We start from the raw sequence: 19,661 nt of genomic DNA, 5'->3' as shown, positions 1-19,661 counted from the left end.
ACCACTGTAGCACATTGCCAGTAATACAGATTCCACCAGGAAAACTTTTGGCACAGAGAATACAGGTAGGAGCATGCAGTGTGATAAATATCTTGCCCAGGGACCATAATCTTTGCTTCTTCCAAACAAGCTTGGTTTGTCCTGTGCACACGGCTTGTGCTAGTTTCCATCTTGTGGCCTTTGGATGTGCTGTTCTCTAAAATTGGATGATATCTCTTCCTTCCTTCCGCCTTCTCCGTCCTTCCATCCTCTGATTAGCAGAACTCCACTCTCATTACTCCTTATCTCTCTCTCTTCCTTCTCACTTTATACCTACCTACAGGTAAAGTGTTTTTGTGTGCCCATAGCACCTCATACCACATTGACCACTCTGAATTCTTGATAAATGTTGACTGATTAACTGTAACATGTCACGCTACTGATATTTATTACTCTACTAAATTGTAAAAATCCTAACTTCTCTTCTTTCTCACTGCAAGTAAAATATCTAAAAATTCTACTACACAGCTTTCTTTTTTTTATATATAGCTTCTTTTTTTTAACATGGAAAAACAAGATCTCTCCAAGGGCAATAATATTCTGAATTCTACTTTGGAAAGTCATGAGTTATTTTAATAATTCTATAATTGTTTGAAGGCCCCATGCTCTCATCATTTTCTGCAAATGTTTAGTAACCACGTAGTTTGGTCTGATTTTTTTCTATCTCTGCTTCTTTTCATCAAGAAACTATGGAGGGGTGTATGTTGGTCTGCCATCTGAAGCTGTCAATATGGTGTCCAATCAAACAAAGACTGTGCGAAAAAGTAAGTAAAACCATGTGATGTGTACTCTCTCTACATGTTTATTTTTTTTTGCTTTGTGAAAAACGTATGAAGTGTATATTTCAGCTTGCCTGACTCACCCTACATATTTCTGACTTGCAGTGAACTGTGTGTAAGAGCCATAGCTGGGACTTCCCTGGCGGTCCAGTGGTTAAGACCCTGTGCTTCCACTGCAGGGGGCATAGGTTTGACCCCTGGTCGGGGAGCTAAGATTCCGCATGCCGCTCGGTGCGGCCTTAAAAAAAAAACCCAAAAAATCCATATCTGCTCATTGTAATCACTTGTTGAAATTGCCACCCACATGATGAGAGTAATTCCAGAGCAAAATTTAGCTTCTGTTTGTCATTATGCTCCATGGATATTTTAAATTTCTTGTTAATTTCAGTGATGATCAGTGTGAAAATGAAAGCAAACATTTCAGTAAGTTTATGGAGTTTTTGTAGAACATAAAGGTACATTCCTATAATATATTATAAATGTGACTGATAAGTAGTCTGGTGATTAGAAGAAAATTAACTGTCTTTTGTATAATGAAATGAAGTGGAGACTCCTTTTTCTGAGTTTTAGTAGTTAGTAATTGCAGGGCTAATGAAGTTCTTTTGATAATAGGTACGATTGCAGCCTTGTAGATAGCTTCTTGCTTAAGTAAATTTTTTTTAATTTATTTTTATTTATATTATTTATTTTTGGCTGTGTTGGGTCCTCTTTGCTGTGCACGGGCCTTCTCTAGTTGCGGCGAGCAGGGGCTACTCTTCATTGCAGTGCTCGGGCTTCTCATTGCGGTGGCTTCTCTTGTTGCGGAGCACGGGCTCTAGGTGCATGGGCTTCAGTAGTTGTGGCACATGGGCTCAGTAGTTGTAGCCCTTGGGTTCTAGAGCACAGGCTCAGTAGTTGTGGCGCACGGGCTTGGTTGCTCCGTGGCATGTGGGATCTTCCTGAACCAGGGCTTGAACCTGTGTCCCCTGCATTGGCAGGCGGATTCCTAACCACTCTGCCACCAGGGAAGTCCGTTAAGTAAATTTTTAAGTGTGGCTCGTGGTGAAGAATGCTGATTTACTAATCACTGTACAGTTGTCTGATAATATGGTTTTAAAGAACTGTTAATATGTACACATAAAATTACATATATGTAATATTTGATTTAATTTGTACACAAGCCTTTATTATTTCTTAACGTACTATGGTTATTTGTTCCTCATTTTTTTTTCTCTACTCGATGATTTAGACTAGCAAATACATATATGTCACAACTATTTGTAGTTTTGTAGGAAACTGGAATATATTCTTTATAACTGAATATTTAACTTTTCTTAATTTTCTCTTTTTTTAAGATTAGAAGAAAGTAATATCATGACAATAATCAAGAGGTACTGTATATTTTTCTAAATAATTCTATATATTCAGCCTGGATGAATGAACTGTAGATATTAATGCTCTATATTTCTAAGAAATCTCGAACTTGAGTATGAGGAGGGGTCTCATCTTGTGGTTAAATCTATGGAACCCAATATATTTTATTGTAAAGAGGTCTTTAATGACTAGATCAATTTTCTTTGCAGTTACTTTTTTTCATTAATATTTTTTCAAATGTAACTTAATTCATTTAATAAGAACAAGCTGTTTGCCTATACTACCAGGGTTTCACTCTTCATTGCCAAAATCTTTGAGGGGCTAGGACCTTGGAAGTGACAGACAAGGAGAGACTAGAGAGGTTGGGAATTAGATTAGGATCAATATTAAATGTTTGGCAATAGTCAGGGGTAGTTGACATACAGAGAGAAGATGTACCAGTACCAAAACTCCAGTAGAGATAGGCAATTGTCAGTGTGCAAAGATGCAGTTTTTCAGGAAGGAATAGTAAAATATAGACCAAGTTTAAAAGATGAAGCACTGTGGACCTGGTGAAGAGCTTGGAGTTAGAATTATAAGACAAACAAACAAGAACAAGGACAGAAGAAAAATAGCTTTCATTTATTAACTACTGTTTGGGTACTAGTCTCTAGAAGCTACTGAGCAGCATTTCCATTGAGGAGAAGAGTTTCTGTTTACCTGGACCAAAATGCATGCAATGCTTAGATCCCCACTGTCTTTCAGTCTTGCTGAATGACATCCCACCTCTTTTGAACATCCAGTGATCAGGAATGCTCTGTCTCCTGAGATAGCCCATTCTCTTTTGGGTGTCAAACAACCGTGGATTTGAATTCAGGCTCTTTCACTTTCTAGCTGGGCAAGTTTCTTCCCCTGATGCTTATTGAAGGGTTTGTGTTAGGATTAAATGTGAAGTAGATGGTAGCTTCTGCTATAATTGTCATTGTCATCATCACCATCAATATCATCATCACTGTACCATCATCCTTTTTTGTAACCAGAATCCAGCCATTGGTAGATCAGAAGCAAGACTGATTTGATATTGAACCAGCTTCTGGCTGAGGGCCAGTACTGATGCTGGTGTCTGGGATGGGATGGGTTGCAGAATAAGCTCACAGGTGGAGACAAATAAGCTTTCCTCCTGGAGGAAAGGGACATGGAAGCTGTAACTGGTTTCTTCTGGACAAGAAATACCACAATATTGGGCAGCTGCTTTTTCAAAGACCCTGTCATCAAGGCTACAGCATTATGGAGCATTATTCCCTAGTGCCCATAACCGCGTTAGGGTGTTGAGCTTCTCTTTAGGAACTTGCTGGAGATTTTCTATTTCTAGTTATTTTTAACAGAGTTCTAAGTCTCATGTAGATTTCTAAGTTCCCTGCTAGTTTTCCCTGATGCAGCAGTAGTTTTACTATTTGCATCAAATAGAAAAGATAATCTAGTTGAAAGTAAACATATATTAGTGTTTACCCTCCTGAAAACAGGGTGTATTTCAAAAAGCATCTGAATAGAGTGGGAAGAAGTGCTGTGTAGATAGATATCTGGAGACTCGGTCGCTCTGCTGTTAACACAGGACCTTAGATGAATCCCTTACCTTCTCCCAGCTTCACCCAATTTCAGTTTTTACATGACAAGAGTTACACAAGATGATTGTCCAGCTTTGTATATGGATCTAAAATTTCCTGATAACAGTTGAGCACTATTGCTGGTTAGTCAGTCCACATAACATTAGACAGCTAGGTAGAATATTTCCCTACTGCTCGTGGCTATCAATATAAAAATAAAAACTATTTTATTGCCATCCCTCTCTCTCAATTTCCACCATTCTTTACCTCTATTGCTAAACAATCCATTTGCCTCTTTTGAATTATCTGAAAAGTTTTCTAAGTTGATAGGCTGTCCATTTACTCAATTGCTAAGCGCCCATTGTGGTACTTATCTGTGAGGCATCTGGATGCATGTCACCTGAGCTTAAATTATTGGGCAGAAACCCTGATGAGAAGAGACATTTTATGGAAAAGATTGGAGACACTTTTTTTTTTTTTGACCTAACATATAAAACTTCTCTAGAAATAAAGCCACCGAACTCACTCAGTGACCCAGCTTCAAAGTTGATTTGGTAACTTTTTTTTTTTTTTTTTTTTTTTTTGCGGTACGCGGGCCTCTCACTGTTGTGGCCTCTCCCGTTGCGGAGCACAGGCTCCGGACGCACAGGCTCAGCGGCCATGGCTCACGGGCCCAGCCACTCTGTGGCATGTGGGGTCCTCCCGGACCGGGGCACGAACCCGTGTCCGCTGCATCGGCAGGTGGACTCTTAACCACTGCGCCACCAGGGAAGCCCTGATTTGGTTACTTTTTGAAGCAAATTGAGGAATGATTTCAGAATCAAAGTTACTTATATCACGATACAAATGTGTAGTTTCTTCCCTAGATGACCCAAGGGTGAAAGTTATGCCCATTTAGGTATACGGAGTGCTGCCAGCACAGTGATGCTTCTCAAATGCCAGTGGATGGGCTCGCTGCATCAGATCCCCTGGGGGAGCTCGAGGTGAAGTGGATGGCTCGCCCCTCTTCCCGAGAGGGTCTGACCAAACAAGGAAGGGATAGACTGCGGCTGAGCAGTTGGTATCTCTGTGAGGTTGCCGTGCAGCTTGGTTCGGGCATCCTCCTGTTGTATTTTGGTTATAAGTTCAGAAGTCTCTCTCTCCACCTGACTTGGTCTCTTCATATAAGTGTCATCAGTGCTTCGCACTGTGCTGGCCACATATTCAGTCTCAAATCAGTACTGGACAGATGTTGAACATGTGTTTTACTGAAAAGAAAATCAGTAAATCATTTGCAGGCTTAACGCTGATACGTTTTTATCTAAGTGGTGCCTTTTCGCGCTTGCTAACTCTTTTCCCTTTTTTGTTTGTTGCCTTCATAGCCTGCTCATCAAGATCTGGATGGAATTTTTGCTTTGTGGGATTTTGTAACGTGCACAGACATCTCCAAGGAAATTCTAAGCAGTCACCCCCCACCGCCCCAAATTCTTAGTTTATAGTTAAAGCCATGGTACATATTGAATGTTGTGGTACTAGAAAGCAATTGGTTAAACAACACACGTATATGGAACTATATTTGATCCACCTGCGGAAGACAAGCTTACAAAGGGTTCTTGCCCAGCTGGCTGCTGTGTCCCAGCTGCGTTCTCACCCTGGCCATCCCCACAGCTCATGAAGATCATGTCTTTTCACTGATACGTTTTTGATAGTTTTTATATAACAAAATCCTTCATCTATTTATAACTCACAATAATAAGGCACTATCGATGAATTACCCAAAGTAATATATTTGTCTGTTATCTTTCACTATTTCTACTTCATGTTAATTTTTAGCTGTAAAATTGTTAAATTGATTCTTACTGTTATCTCCTTCCTTTTTTACTATTTGGTTTTCAGCTTTATTTAAACATCAGAGGAGTTTCTTTATTGAGAACAGTGTACTACGTGGCAGTACTTAAACTGTTGAGGTTTGCATGCCGTACGTACATTTTGATTAATTTCCTATTTTCTTTAGTCAAAGGCTTAGGTAACTACAAATACTTCCTAGCCATTGAGTCTCCCATTCTACCTGTGTGTGATCAGAGCATCTCATCATGTTAGTTCTACACTGTTTTCAAGGACTTGTCACTGATGTTAGTCGGATATTTGGAAAGTTCTTAATTCAATAGTGATCGTGTGTATCCACTTAGTACTGAAATGTAAGTCACTCAATTTACCAGTGTATTTCAACAATTAAAACATTTTTATCCCTCTTTACCTGGATTTCTTCATTATTTTTCAAAAGAGCACTTTCAAGTAAGTCACACATTGTGATGTATAGATATAATATATCAGTATAAAAATAAAAATGTATAAATAGATTAGTATGAAAAACCAAAATTTTTCACAAGAAGAAAAGCATTATCTTGTATATTTGGTCCATACAACTATCATAGGAACATCAAATTTTTTTTTTATATCTTTACTGGAGTATAATTGCTTTACAATGTTGGGTTCGTTTCTGCTGTACAACAAAGTGAATCAGCTATATGTATACATATATCCCCATAGCCCCTCCCTCTTGAGCCTCCCTCCCACCCTCCCTCTCCTACCTCTCTAGAGGGACATCCGATTGATCCGAAAAATAAAGCTGAAGATTAGAGTCACTGAGAAATGATTACGATACACCTACTCCTGTCCCATATCCACATGTCCATGATGGAATTTCGGTGAAACATCAGCAGTTTATCCCATTAGAGATAACAGATGCACTTTTTGAAAACTTTTAATTTTGAAATAACTTTAGATTTACAGAGGAGTATGAGGAAATAACTTTAGATTTACAGAGGAGTATGAGTACAGAGAGTTCCTATATGCCTTCATTTTTAAAAACATTAATTTTTATTGGAGTATAGTTGATTTACAATGTTGTGTTAGTTTCTGCTGTACAGCAAGGTGAATCAGTTATACGTATACATGTATATCCACTCGTTTTTAGATTCTGTTCCCATATAGGTCATTACAGAGTATTGAGTAGAGTTCCCTGTGCTATACAGCAGGTTCTTATTAGTTATCTATTTTATATATAGTCGTGTGTATATGTCAACCCCAATTTCCCAATTTATCCCTCTCCTTCCCCCGTGGTATCCATAAGTTTGTTTTCTACGTCTGTGACTCTATTTCTGTTTTGTAAATAGGTTCATTTGTACCATTTTTTTTCAGATTCCACGTATAAGCAATATCATATGATATTTGTCCTTCCTTGTCTTTCTATGTCTGACCAGCTTCCCCTAATGTTAAATAACATCTTACAAAACGTAGCACATTTGTCAAAACTGAGAAATTGAACTTTGGTACAATGCTATAAACTAAACTGCAGCCTCTCGTTGGATTCCATTAGTTTTTCTATTACTATCCTTTTTCTGTTCCGGGATCCAACCCAAGATTGCATTGCATTCTGCCGCATTTAGTCATCCTGTCTCCTGAGTCTCTTCTCCCTGGCATTTTTCTCAGTCTTTCTTTGTTTTTCACCACAGAGGTGAAGCGCCCCTCTCATCACATCATATCATAATATCTCATGATTTCAACATAACTTGTTATTGGTGATATTTACCATGATCACTTGGATAGGGGCGTCTGTCAGGTTTCTCCACTGTAAGGTTTCTTGTTTACTGTTTCCATCCTCTGTTCCTTATAAGTGAATCATAAGTTTAGACCACACTCAAAGGAGAGGGGAATTAAGCTCAACCTCCTGGAGGAAAGAGTATCAAGAAATTTCTGGAATTTTTTTTTTTAATTTACTATCTTAGCCATTTAAAAAAATATTTATTTATTTATTTTTGGCTGCGTTGAGTCTTCGTTGCTGTGCGCGGGCGTTCTCTAGTTGTGGCGAGTGGGAGCTACTCTTCGTTGCACGGGCTTCTCATTGCGGTGGCTTCTCTTGTCGCGGAGCACGGGCTCTAGGCGAGCGGGCTTCAGTAGTTGTGACACACGGGCTCAATAGTTGTGGCTTGTGGGCTCTAGGGCGCAGGCTCCATAGTTGTGGCGCACGGGCTTAGTTGCTCTGTGTCATGTGGGATTGTCCCGGACCAGGGCTCGAACCCATGTTCCCTGCATTGGCAGGCAGATTCTTAACCACTGTGCCACCAGGGAAGTCCCTGGAATTTGTTAAAAGCATTTTTAATATATGTGTGTGTGTGTATGTGTGCATGCACTTTTATATATAAGCATTATATATTATGTATATAATGAAATATTATTCAGCCATAAAAGGAATGAAAATCTTGCCATTTGTGACAACATGGATGGACTTAGAGGGTATTATACTTAATGAAATAAGTCAGACAAAGAAAGACAAATACTGTATGATTTCACTTATATGTGGAATCGAAAAAACAAAACAAAGGAACAAACATTACAAAACAGAAACAGAGTCATAGACATAAACAGCTGTTTGCCAGAGGGGAGGGGCTGGGGGGAAGAGTAAAATCGCTGAAGGAGATTAAGAAGTACAAACTTCCAGTTACAAAAAAAGGAGTCGCAGGGATGAAATGTACATTGTGGGGAATATAGTCAATAATAATGTAGCATCTTTGTATGGTGACAGATGGTAACTAGACTCGTGATCATTTCGAAATGTATAGAAATATCAAGTCACTCTGTTGTGCTCCTGGAATTAACAAAATGTTGTAGGTCAATTATACTTCAGATCAAGAGGGAAAGGGGAAAAACCAAACACCACAGTAATTATTAATTATTTTGGGGGAGATACTTTGAGACTCTGCACATGTCCTGTTTCTCCTTAAAGATTTATCCGCTAATTTTAGCATTCACCTTTGGACCTTGCCTGTAGCATACACTGTGGTGTTCCAATGCTGATTTTCTACTCCCCTTGTTCCTTCACATGTGTTACTTGGAATTCTTCTCTAAGGAATATTTTGTCTTATCTCCCAAATCTACTTTTTATTCAATCATTTATTTATATCCATATGGACTCATAGATATTAATTTCTTTAGGTTATAATCCAACACTATAGTCACTATTTTATTGCTCAAATTGTTCAAGCTTTGCCCATTGGTAGTGTTTTCATGTTGGTTCTTGACAAACCCCATCCTTTTTTTCTTCTTAGGTTGACTTTTAATAGCAAGCAGAATAAAAATCCAATTCAAAAGTTAGTTAAAACGCATTCCTAAAACTTCATCAAATTTAATTATAAATGAACAGTGTTTTCCATATTATGACAAGTCTTACCATTTTCCTTCAACTAGACATTATTTAAATTTAGAACCTCATGATTCTTACCAGTTAATAATACTTACCACCCACTTACCTATGTCTTAAGGTTAATGATTATAATTTTTATTAGGTATTGCAAAGATCTTGAGTGAAAGTCTTAGAGAAGAATAATTACTAACATTAGGAGCTTTCAAAAGAAAAGTGAGAGATTAGAGAAGCCTTTAAAATGCCTGAAATTTAAGAGTTAATAGCTTTTCAAACTATATTCTGCTTCGTTGTAAGATTTTTATTGAAATGTATGTGTACTGGAGAGAGGAGTTTCAGAGAATTTCTGATTAATAAAATTGTTTGTTTAGATTAGAAAAGGTTTTCTTAAGAAACCTTCTAGGTCAGGAGACATTTATTCCTAGACTTGGTTAAAGGAGACTGCTAGAATTTAGTTTTGGAAGAACTGTTTCAGTCTCTGGAATGTAGAAATCTGGTTTGGCAAGTACAGCTAACTTCTGGGATTTTATGGAAAAGTGGCTGGCTTGATGAACTGAGTTCTCAAAAGTGATATGGAGGGCTTCCCTGGCGGTGCAGTGGTTGAGAGTCCGCCTGCCAATGCAGGGGACATGGGTTCGCGTCCCGGTCCGGGAAGATCCCACATGCCGCAGAGCGGCTGGGCCCGTGAGCCATGGCCGCTGGGCCTGCGCGTCTGGAGCCTGTGCTCTGCAACGGGAGAGGCCACAGCAGTGAGAGGCCCGCGTACCGCAAAAAAAAAAAAAAAAAAAAAAAAGTGAGCTGGACTAGGCTTTGGGGAGAGGAACAGAATGACAGAAGGGGCTAAGTTAGTACAACTGGGAAGTTATCTCTCTGGGCTTTTGAATTGAGAAGAGCTTGAAGAGGAGAAGAAAACAGGTTCCGTTTTGCAAATGGGAGCTTTATGTAGTCATGTCATATCTATGCCCAAAGTTGTGAAGAATTTCAGGAGGGAAAAGTTATGTAAGGAACTCATTCGCAGGAAGATAGTTTACATTTTCTTCCATTTTCTTTACATTACTTTTACTTAATGCACATGATAAATCCCAGCAGTACAAAATGATGTGCTTTTCCATAGATTGGGTTCTGATACCACATTCTGATTTTTAGTTGTTTATCAATCATCACCACTTGAGTTCTTGCTGTGCCCCACTTGGGGCACACTAGTTACCAAGGGTACTGCTGGAAGACCCACCCCCTACATTCGGGGCTCTTTAGAATAGTGGGGTTACACTGGTTAACCTGTAATAAACACAGAGCAACGCCCAGGGGACCATGATGACTTTGGGAGCACAGCATAGGGGCACCCATGTCAGACTCATGGCTTAGGGAAGACTCCCCAGAGAGCAGTCCCCTGCAGAGCCACAAGGGAGAGCACCAGGTAGCCAACTATAGGCAGGAAAAGAAGAAAAGTTTGGGCAGAGAGCCATAGGTGCAAAGGCGCAGAGCCCTGAGGACCCTCGGCGTGGTCTGGGAACTGCTGGGAGTGCATCCTGGGTGGGTGGGAGGAGGTGGGAATGGGGTCGGAGAGCTGGGCGAGGTGAGCTGCGGAGAGCATCGTGGGCCGCGCTGGAGCTTCTCCTGAAGCCTGTGCGAAACCACTGTGGACAGAAGCAATTGTGAAGTTTACCTGCTGGGTCCCTCCATTCACCTGGGGGCCATCAGAAGGCTTTGTCTTATGGTCTGTTCCAACTCCTGGTTTGTGAGTCTCTCTCTGTAGGAAGCATGATCAATACTTGCAGTTGTGTTTTGTGAAGGTGGGCCTTTCCCATTTAATCCATAATACAAAAGACTTGGAGTTTTCAGACACAGTGCAATTTGTAGAAACATTTGTTAGACAAACAATAAGGTCCATCTCCTATACGAGACACTCCTTCCAGACTGGAGAGGTGGCTGGCTGTTTAATCTAATGCATAGAAACCAACACAGAGGGTTAAGGAAAATGAAGAAACAGAAGTGTATATTCCAAACAAAACAAACATTCCATAGGGCAGGGCAATGCCTACCCTAGCAGCAGGTATAACCAGGTGCTTAGTAATTGGGTTTTTGATAATGTTGAAGCCATCACATTGCTCTCCCACTTCTCTCTCCACTAAAGCAATCCCTTAAATGAAGACAAACTTCTTTCTCCACCAGTAGAATCTGTAACACTTAGATAATTTAGCACTGGATTACCTATTTTGCTTATCCTCTGAATATTTAATAGAAGAGTATTGCAGACTCCCTAGGATGCAGGTGCCTTGTATATTCTTTTCCATTCTTCTTAGAATTGGGTCCCAGGAACGTATTATGAAGAAATGGCCTTGGGTTGGTGTGAAAGCAAGATAATTTGTGACTCTCAGACAGGGACAGACTGTGGTGTCTTCTCTAGAGCAGTAGTATCTTTGGAACAGATTTAAGGCCTTTGGTAAATCATTTGGCTTTTCTGTGCCTTGGAAATTTTCAATGAATGGGACAAAATCTATTCTAATTTTCCTCTAGGATTATTAGCAGAATTAATTCATTCATTGATTCATTCATCAAACTATTATTTTCTGAGTGTCTACTCTAGGCCTGGCATTGTTTTAGGTATTGGAGATGCAGTGGTGAACAATTCAGACAAAGGTCCCTGATATCATGTGTTTTAGGTTTTACAGAGGGGAGATGCACTAAGTGAATAAATATTATATATGTAGTTGTCAGAGTAATAAGTTCTATGGGGAAAACTAAACTAGAGAAGGGGGAATAAAGAGCTAGTTGGAAAGGTGGGTATTGCAATTTTAATCTTAAATAGGACAATCAGGGAATTACTCACCGAAAAGATGACGTTTGAAGGCAAAGGACTGACGGAGAAGTAACTACCCGTGTGGGTTCCAGCAGAAGGACATTTTAAGGAGAATTGGCAAGTTAAAATGCCCCATGCAGAAGTGTGTCTGGAATATTTGAAGAAGAGTAAAGAACTCAGTGTGGCTGGAAAAGGATGGCAAATGGGAGAGTCATAGTAGAGGTTAGAGGGCTGCTGGGAAGGGGGATTTTGGAGGAAGATCAGGACTATTACAGACCATTTGCTTTTCAATTTTTTAAAATGTATTTTAAAATAAAATTTGTATATATTTATGGTGTTCAACATGATTTGATATACATAGTGAAATGAGTACTACTGTCAAGCTAACACATTATCTCCCATACATTTTTTTGTGTGTGATGAGATCACTTGAAATGTACTTTCGTAACGTATTTCAGGTATTCAACACAGTGTTATTAACTATAGTCATCATGCTGTACATGAGATGTCTAGACTTATTCATCCTCCATAATGGGAACTTTTTACCCTTTAACCAACATCTCCCCATTTCCCCCGCTCTCCCAGACCCTGGTACCCACTGTTCTACTCTGTTTGTTTTTTTTTTTAATTTTTATTTATTTATATTTATTTTTGGCTGTGTTGGGGCTTCGTTTCTGTGAGAGGGCTCTCTCTAGTTGCGGCGAGCGGGGGCCACTCTTCATCGCGGTGCGCGGGCCTCTCACTGTTGCGGCCTCTCTTGTTGTGGAGCACAGGCTCCGGACGCGCAGGCTCAGTGGCCATGGCTCACGGGCCTAGTTGCTCCGCGGCATGTGGGATCTTCCCAGACCAGGGCTCGAACCCGTGTCCCCTGCATTGGCAGGCAGATTCTCAACCACTGCACCACCAGGGAAGCCCTACTCTCTGTTTTTATGAGTTCATTTTTTTGTTGTTGTAAGATTCCACTTACAAGTGAGATCAGACAGTATTTCTCTTTGGTTTATTTTACTTAGCATAATGTCCTCCAGGTTCATCTATGTTGTTGCAAATGGCAGGATTTCCTTCTTTTTATGGCTGAGTCATATTCCATTGTATATGTACACCACATTTCTTTATCCATTCCTCCATCAACAGACACCGAGATTGTTTCCATGTCTTGACTATTGTGAATAATACTGCAGTAAATATGGGGGTGCAGATACCTCTTTGAGATAGTGATTTCATTTCTTTCAGCTATATACCCAGAAGGAGAATTGCTGGATCCTATAGTAGTTCTATTTTTAAGTTTTTGAGGAACTTCTTTACTGTTTTCCATAGTGACTGCACCAATTTACATTCCCATCAACAGAGTACAAGGATTTCCTTTTCCCCACATCCTCTCCAGGACTTACTGTTTGTCTTTTTGATGATGACCATTCTAACAGGTGTGAGGTGATACTTCATTGTGGGTTTGATTTACATTTTCCTGATGATGAGTCGCGTTGAACCCTTTTCATGTACTTGGCTGTTTGTATTTCTCCTTTTGAGAAATGTCTATTCAGGTTCTTTACCCATTTTTTAATTGGGTTATTTGTTTTCTTGCTCTTGAGTTGAGTTTATATTTTTTGGATATTAACCCCTTATCAGAAAGATATATGGTTCACAATATTTCCACCCATTTCATAAGTTTCTCTTCACTCAGTTGTTTCCTTTGCTGTGTTCAACAATAAAGGAATACTTAAAAATTATGAGTCAGCTGCACAGGAATATTACATAGTCAGAAAAATCATGCTTTTGAAGAATATGTAATTCAATGGGAAAATATGCATAGTATATTTCAGAAAGCAGAGATAAAAATTATATACAGAATTATCCCGTGTGTGTGTGTGTGTGTGTGTGTGTGTGTGTACGCACAGAATAAGGGTGAGTGGGGGGTAGTGCAGTGGTGGGGAGGGTCCTTGTCTCTCACTGTTCAGTGACCTTCATGCCTGGTACACCCTGACCCCTAGCACTAGTGAAGTGTTAGGCTCACAGGCGTGAATAAAAAATGAAGTGAGGCTCACAGGCGTGAATAAAAAATGAAGTGAATATTGATGGATGAAGTCCTTTCATCAGTTTACCAGATCTTGACAGTTTATAAGACATTTTAAACTATATTATATTTAACCCTCACAACAATCTTCTACACTTTAAGGTGATAGGAAAAAGTTTGAATTGATTTCTTCCTTAACAATCGGCATAAAATCTGCGATAACTTTCAGACTTTAACGTCTTAAAAAAAAGACAAACTCCGTGGGCTAGGGTCATGCCTGTGTAATGCATACATTTACTGCCCTCTGGTGGAATCAAATCTAATAGCAGCTTAATTTTTTCCCCCTTTATTGCTGGTGGGAAGTAATCCTTATCTTACTTTCCTTAATATATTCATGCATACGAGGATTCATCAGTTTCTTCATAATGGCCAAGAGTTTATATCCTGGCTTTGCCACTTACTAGCTATGTATCTTGGGCAATTTACTTAACTTCTCTGTGTCTCAGTTTCCTAATCTGTAAAATGGAGACAAGTAACTACGATAAAATATCAAAAAAGCAATAGGTATCAAGTGTTTCCTACATGCCATGCATTAACTCATTGAATTTCCACAATAATCCTATCATAATAGGAACAAATGTTATTTCCATTTTACAAAACAAGGAAACCAAAGACCCAGAGAAAAATAGTTTCTACTTCTCAGAGGTGTGAGAATCAAGTGAGTTAATATATGTAAAGTGATTTGAAGATGGCCTGACTGGAGTAAGTGTTCAGTAACGTCATCAATATTATGAGGATTACAAGACTGAATCTGTGCCAAAGACATTGCCGTGGACCACATGGATCCTTATTTATGTTTGGATTACTCCCATTTGTAACACATGCCAATTACTTGCATAATGAAACATACACTATATCAAAGAGTAAACTGTTTTTATTTATTTTATTTTATTTTATTTATTTTATTTTATTTTATTTATTTTATTCTTCTAGACACTTTTCTTAAGTCAGGACATAACTCCTTCTCATTTCTCCAGGGGCTGATGTTAGGTCAGCCTATTTCACTGCTGACTGCCCTGGGAAATTCAGGGGAGGGGAAGAAAGGATAAAAGGGCAGATGTAGTATTTATATTAGTTTGTGATTGTCTGCTGGTAAATGGGATCTCCAAATATTTTCCCAGGTCTGAGAATGGGGAGTGTGAATGAGGGAACCAGGATGGTGCCCAAAGCTATTCATGTACCTCATTATGCTGCCCATTGCTTTATTCATCTACTCAAAAAATATGTACTGAGTCCCCTCATGTCTTGTATTATTCTAAGCACTGGCCTCTCCCTCAATTCTCCTTTACGAAATTCATCATGCTGCTGATACCAACAGAAATTAAAGAACTGGGGACACAGATCAAGTTGAGAACACAGCTAACATATGGATTTTCTCATAGACAAATTTTTTTTAAAGTTTTATTTATTTTTATATATATATTTGGCTGCATTGGGTCTTCGTTGCTGCGCCCTGGCTTTTTCCAGTTGCGGCGAGTGAGGATTTCTCTTCATTGTGGTGCGTGGGCTTCTCACTGCAGTGGCTTCTCTTGTTGTGGAGCACGGGCTCTAGGTACGTGGCCTTCAGTAGTCACAGCACATGGGCTCAGTAGTTGCGGCATGGGGGCCCTAGGGCGCGCGGGCTTCAGTAGTTGTGGCGTGTGGGCTCAATAGTTGTGGCTCACAGGCTCTAGAGCACAGGCTCAGCAGTTGTGGCACACGGGCTGATAGGCTTAGTTGCTCCGCGGCATGTGGAATCTTCCCGGACCAGGGATCAAACCCGTGCCCTCTGCATTGGCAGGCGGATTCTTAACCACTGTGCCACCAGGGAAATTCCAGACAAATTTTTTTACATTGCATCTTAAAAAGAAAAAATAGGTATTGTGTAAAGAAATTCAATATATGTACTGTGAACATTTGAACGTTCAACAACTGACATTACATTTGATTCTTTTTTTAAAAACTATTTTATTTATTTATTTGACTGCACCAGGTCTTAGTTGCGGCGTGTGGGATCTTCGCTGCCGCTTGCGGGATCTTTTTAGTTGCCGCATGAGGGATCTTTAGTTGTGGCATGTGGGATCTAGTTCCCTGACCAGGGATCGAACCTGGGCCCCCTGCATTGGGCGTGTGAAGTCTTAGCCAATGGACCACCAGGGAAGTCCCACATTTGAATCTTGATCAAAGTGCTGCTCATGCAAAATTAAAAATTGAACTTCTGACAATTTAAATAATCAAGTCCAATATTAATGGAGGCCGATAATTGAAGGTGGGAGGGAGTACATTTTGGAACTTGATTTTTTAAAAAAAACAAATAGAGCACTAGAGGACAGCACATAGAAAGCTGAGGGAGTATTAAGAGAATGTGCTAGGGAATGACCAGCACATAGGACGTTCCAGGGAAAGATGGGATTGGTGCCCATTTCACTTTGAAGATGAGTGGTATAATGACAGCATGGCTGCTTCATGGGAAACAGGCAGCTGCTCTGCAATGCCTGTTACCTGAAACTGCCGGTTCTTACCAATACTGTTGCTGTGCAAGTACATACTGAATCTGTCCAGCTTCCTACCCAGCACAGAGTGAAGTCTCATCCATGGTCTTTCAACTTAACCTGAAGACTTTAGAATCTAAGTCCCTTCTTCTTTCCTTCCTTCTTCCCCCTCTGCCTCCCTCCCCGCTCCTTTCCTCCCTCCCTCCCTTTCTTCCTTCCTTCCCTTCCTTCATTCCTTCCCCCTCCCTCCCCCCTTCATTTCTCTCTCTCTCTCCCCCTTTCTTTCTTTCTCTTTCTTTCCTCCTTCCTTCCTTCCTCCCTCCCTCCCGCCCTTCATCCCTCCATCCTTTCTTTCTTATTGTTGCCAGGATGGGGAATCCTTTTAGACAGGAACGCAGAAGTGCAGACCATGATCCGTCCTACCACCCACAGTCCTTGAATCCCTCAAGCCCATCGCACTGCTCAGGATAATGGCCATGTGACCCCTGGCCCCCCGCTTAAGCTTCACTTTTCAAGGACATTTTGTTTCCAGAGATCCCAGGTGATAATATAATTGCTGGATTTACCCATGAAATGCCATGCACTACTAGAATCCCATCTTACAATTTTAGCTGTAATCTCCCAACTTCAGAGCCAGTCGAGCCAGAAATCCATCCTTGATGCCCTTGTCCTCGAGTGTCCACTGCCAGTGACAACCCCTGACACTATTTACTATAACAGTCAGGGCTTTTGTTGAAACAGCAGAGTCTGCCTTAACTAATTTTAGCATAAAATGAATCAATGAAAGGATATTAGGAGTGCAAGAATCTGGGGTGCGGGAGAAGAAGGAAGGCAGAGAGTGTCAGGCTCTGAGGCTATTTCAGCCAGAAGCAACACCCAGGCCATCCCATGGGGGCTGCCCCAGTGAAGATCCCACCGCTGCTGCTGCCGCTCAGTGCAGACACTGATGGTGATGGAACTGGACACTCATGCTGTTGTGACTGGATACCAGAAGTCCTGCCACTGCTGCCCGTCTTCAGCCACCTCTTCCAGGAAGCCTTCCCTGACTCCACGAGGAATCAGGCCCAAAGGGCTGGTGGATGGCAAGGTGGGGCTTGAGTCTAGGTTTGTACAACCTCAAAGACTTTCTACTACAGCATAGTAATATTTGTCACAGACTTAACTAACAAAAGAGTGGTTAAAAAGCAAAAACAAAGAGAGATAAGAGGAAATGACAGGGAAGAAAAGAAAAAAGTATGCAGTAGAGAGATGACCTCATTACTGTGTGGTTTAGAGCAGGGGTCCCCAACCCCCAGGCCACGGACTGGCACCGATCCGCGGCCTGTTAGGAACCGGGCCGCACAGCAGGAGGTGAGCGGCAGCCGAAGCTTCATCAGCCGCTCCCCATCGCTCCCCATCGCTCACGTTACTGCCTGAGCCATCCCCCCCATCCCCCCCATCCGTGGAAAAATTGTCTTCCATGAAACCGGTCCCTGGTGCCAAAAAGGTTGGGGACCACTGGTTTAGAGATTGCAAATAGGCAACATTCGTGTTAGATATGACAGCTGGACTTTTAGGAGATAAAGAAACAACAGTCTTTTCTTCCTCTCCCAGTTGGAACCAGTGTAGAGATAGACACAGGAATCAGACAGGTGGAGATTAAAATATCACTCTTAAAAAAAATCTGTTGAGTTGAATAGCATCCCCCTCCAAAATTCATGTCCACTCAGCACCTCAGAATGTGACCTGATTTGGAAATAGGGTCCTTGCAGATGTAATTAGTTAAGATGAGTTCATACCGGCTTAAATGGGCCTTAAATCCAACATGTCTGGTGTCTTACAAGAAGGAAAAACAAAGGGAGCATGTCATATGAAGATGAAGACAGAGGTGGGAGTGATGCAGTTGTAAGCCACGGAATGCCAAGGATTACCAGGAGGCACCAGAAGCTAGCAAGGGCAAGAAAAGATTCTTCCCTAAAATCTTCAGAGGATGTATGGCCCTGCTGACACCTTAGATTTGGCTTTCTGGCCTCCAGAACTGTGAGAGACTACATTCTGCAGTACTTCATTATGGCATCCACAGGAAATTAAAACACCACAAAAGCAGTTTGGAGAACACGACTTTCTGCTCACAAGGAAGTGGGTTTGTGAGTGCCGCATCCCTCTATAGATGGACTTTCCCACCCAGCCTTTCTTTGAAGCTTTACCCCAGGGCAGGTTGGCTCAGGAGGAGGATGGAGATTAGCTGAGCAAGCCCAGTTCCTTCCTGGAAACTGACCAATCAGAGGGGAAGGATGGGAGTAGTCCAGGTAAAGTTCTTCCCACAGGAAACACGAGGAGTGGGGAATAAGAGTTCCTGCCTAACAGTGGACTGCGGATGCCAGTTTTCCAGGCTGCACCGTGTTTTTTTCTAAAAATATTTGAATCAGTTCCCATAAAAGTTGGGAGATTTCATATAAAATCCAGATTTCAAGCTTCTCTTGGAAAATGGAAAATCTGGCCACACTGGGCCACTTCCCCACAGGGCTAGGACTGGCTGCTGCCGCCAGTTGGTGCCTTCTTCAGATGGGGGCCCTCGGGCTCCCCGTTCTGCCTGCCATTCCCCATGTCTTACCCCTGGTCCACACCATCCTCTCTGCTCCCACTTGGCACCTTTAGACGTTTTGACTTAGGATTCTCAGATTAGTGGTTGAGAGCAGACTCAAGTCAGACAAACCCTGGGTTCAAATTTGTGCTCCTTACTTCCTAAATGTGTGGGCTTGGGAAAATCTACTTCACCTCCTTGAGCCTCAGTTTCCTCATATGTAAAATGGGAATAAAAATAGAACCTACCTTATGCGGCCATGGAGAGGATTCAAGAATATAATCATGTGAGTCTTACGCACGCCAGACACATCGTAAGTGCTCAATAGACGGGGGCTCTTGCTGCTGTTTGAAAAGCCAAACTGGACATTGTAAGAGGAAACCTCACAGAGAGAAAGCCTCTGGCATGAAGTGTGCTTTGTCTGGTTTTAGGGCTGCCCTCCATCTCACCAATTTTCAGAAAAATATTTTAATAAGCCAGCTACCAAGGAGCTCCTTTCTGTAGTAAGAAGTCCAATAGCAGTTTTGGGAATCAGAGGTCCAATTAAGGTGGATTTTTCCCCCTCCTCGACAGTTTGATTCTCTTCTGGAAGGAGGTCTTGGGGAGGCAGGAAACTTTGGATCCCATCCAAATACTTTGATGTCTGGGTTTTAAAATAGTTGTGATCTTAGCTGGCTTTGCAGACTTCCTAGTGGCCCTCAAAGGACAGCTTCTGCTCGGACTGATCACTTCTCCTGGGAGGCCTGGAATGATGGAAGACACAGAAGGAACCAACTGACTTCAAATAGCCTACTTCCAGGTGGAGGCGAGAAGCCAGATGAATTGG

General features: G+C 41.2%; 1 protein-coding gene across 2 annotated transcripts in view; it reads left to right on the top strand.

The window, feature by feature from the left end:
- C11H12orf75 (chromosome 11 C12orf75 homolog) overlaps positions 1–5,989 on the top strand; it is a 37,698-nt gene extending 31,709 nt beyond the window's left edge. The window contains exons 4-6 of one of the 2 annotated variants that reach the window (XM_073788242.1): positions 724–803; positions 2,158–2,188; positions 5,116–5,989. In XM_073788242.1, coding sequence (XP_073644343.1) covers positions 724–803; positions 2,158–2,188; positions 5,116–5,164 — 160 coding nt within the window. In that variant the 3' untranslated portion in view covers positions 5,165–5,989. Of the gene's footprint in view, positions 1–723; positions 804–2,152; positions 2,189–5,115 lie in introns of both variants that reach the window. The other variant, XM_004325655.3, reaches the window with a different exon arrangement.
- Positions 5,990–19,661: the final 13,672 nt, after the last annotated feature.

Source organism: Tursiops truncatus, chromosome 11 (assembly GCF_011762595.2).
Source record: "Tursiops truncatus isolate mTurTru1 chromosome 11, mTurTru1.mat.Y, whole genome shotgun sequence".
Lineage (NCBI taxonomy): Eukaryota > Metazoa > Chordata > Mammalia > Artiodactyla > Delphinidae > Tursiops > Tursiops truncatus.
The sequence above is the reverse complement of the archived record's forward strand: the minus strand, read 5'-3'. Positions and strand labels throughout refer to the sequence as shown.